This window comes from Nyctereutes procyonoides, unplaced genomic scaffold (genome assembly GCF_905146905.1).
Source record: "Nyctereutes procyonoides isolate TBG_1078 unplaced genomic scaffold, NYPRO_anot_genome, whole genome shotgun sequence".
In the NCBI taxonomy this organism is placed as follows: Eukaryota; Metazoa; Chordata; class Mammalia; order Carnivora; family Canidae; genus Nyctereutes; species Nyctereutes procyonoides.
The window spans coordinates 2,606,297-2,607,991 of NW_026575145.1; the positions used below are offsets into that span (position 1 = coordinate 2,606,297).

Genomic DNA, 1,695 nt, shown 5'->3' on the forward strand with positions numbered 1-1,695 from the left:
AATTCGTCACCCCGCCAGCCCGGGCAAACTGTACCCAGCCACTCTCCGCTCTGCGCATGTGCCAAGTTGTACTCACAAAGCAGTAGAGTCGCTGTGTCTACGGTGGGGATGTCCCGAAAGAGCGTCTCCGTGTCGTCATCAGGACTCTATGGTTCCCACGTGGGAAGAGAGGCGCTGGAACTAAGGCGCATGCGCCGACGGGGGGAGCGCGCGCCTCTTTCCCTTCGACGCAGGCCGAGGTTCCTGGCGTTGCCATGGGCCGCAGACCAGCTCGCTGTTACCGGTATTGTAAAAACAAGCCGTATCCAAAGTCTCGTTTCTGCCGAGGAGTCCCGGATGCCAAGATCCGCATCTTTGACCTGGGTCGGAAGAAGGCAAAAGTGGATGAGTTCCCACTGTGCGGCCACATGGTGTCTGATGAATACGAGCAGCTCTCCTCCGAAGCCCTGGAGGCCGCTCGAATTTGCGCCAACAAGTACATGGTGAAGAGTTGTGGCAAGGATGGCTTTCACATTCGAGTGCGGCTTCATCCCTTCCATGTCATCCGCATCAACAAGATGCTGTCCTGCGCCGGGGCTGACAGGCTCCAGACAGGCATGCGAGGCGCATTCGGGAAGCCGCAGGGCACGGTGGCCAGAGTCCACATTGGCCAAGTCATCATGTCCATCCGCACCAAGCTTCAGAATAAGGAACACGTGATCGAAGCCCTGCGCAGGGCCAAGTTCAAGTTCCCTGGCCGCCAGAAGATCCATATCTCCAAGAAGTGGGGCTTTACCAAGTTTAATGCTAATGAATTTGAAGACAAAGTGGCCAAGAAGCGCCTCATCCCCGACGGCTGTGGAGTCAAATACGTTCCCAGTCGTGGCTCTCTGGGCAAGTGGAGAGCTCTGCACTCCTGAACTCTTTGGCAGCACCGACTCCTTTGCCCATGCTGGTCTCTCCCACAAGCTCACTGATGAATTTTATTTTCTGACAAAATATAAATATTTTTAAACATTCTGTTAAATATTTTAAAATTGTTTATCCAGTTTTTAGAATATAGACTATGAGAGAAATAATTTTTCTATTAAAGCAGAGTTCTAACCGCATAATGATAATTTCCTTCAAGTGCGAATGAAAACAGTCTGCATGTGATTTATAGAGAAAGTTATTGTTTACCCTGGGGCAATAGGGAAATACGTCAAGAGTTTTGTTTTTAGCGAAGTCGTTAATTATGCAGATATTGTTACCTTGAGAAAAAAAAAACTCAAGATTTGTAGAGAAAAAATCGTTATTGTTTATGGAAAATAAACAATAGGGATGAAAATAATGATAGGCATTAGTGGTATTTCAACTACAATCTCTTTGAAACTAAAAAAATCCATTCTTAAACTTGTTTCTTATGTTTCCCTTATACATTTCTGCACATTGATTTCAGAATTTCACATCACCTCTGATTATCAGCCATGGGACAGCTGGTTATGACTGCAAAAGGTTTCCTCAGACAAGCCTTACATTATCTCACACTCAAGAGACCACAGTCCAATCCTTTCTTTATTACAGAAAGGTCTTAGGTTGACAACAGAGTTCACGTAGCTTGTATCTGGGTCCCAGTAGAACCAACAAAAAAGAGAAAATGACACCAAATCAACTGTGCTCTAAAAGGACCCTAGAGAGTTTACAATCTGTAGATGCTTGCCCTACATTTAGAGTTAC

The 1,695-nt window shown here is 46.4% G+C and overlaps 1 protein-coding gene across 2 annotated transcripts; it reads left to right on the forward strand.

Annotated features, from left to right (window-relative positions):
• Nucleotides 1-254: 254 nt before the first annotated feature.
• RPL10L (ribosomal protein L10 like) lies at nucleotides 255-899 on the forward strand. Of its 2 annotated transcripts, XM_055309348.1 has the most exons (2): nucleotides 255-363; nucleotides 445-899. In XM_055309348.1, exons 1-2 carry the CDS (start codon nucleotides 255-257, stop codon nucleotides 897-899), a joined length of 564 nt encoding a protein of 187 aa, XP_055165323.1. The 2 variants fall into 2 exon arrangements, with proteins under 2 accessions (XP_055165323.1, XP_055165322.1); XM_055309347.1 differs by having other exon boundaries at nucleotides 255-899.
• Nucleotides 900-1,695: the final 796 nt, after the last annotated feature.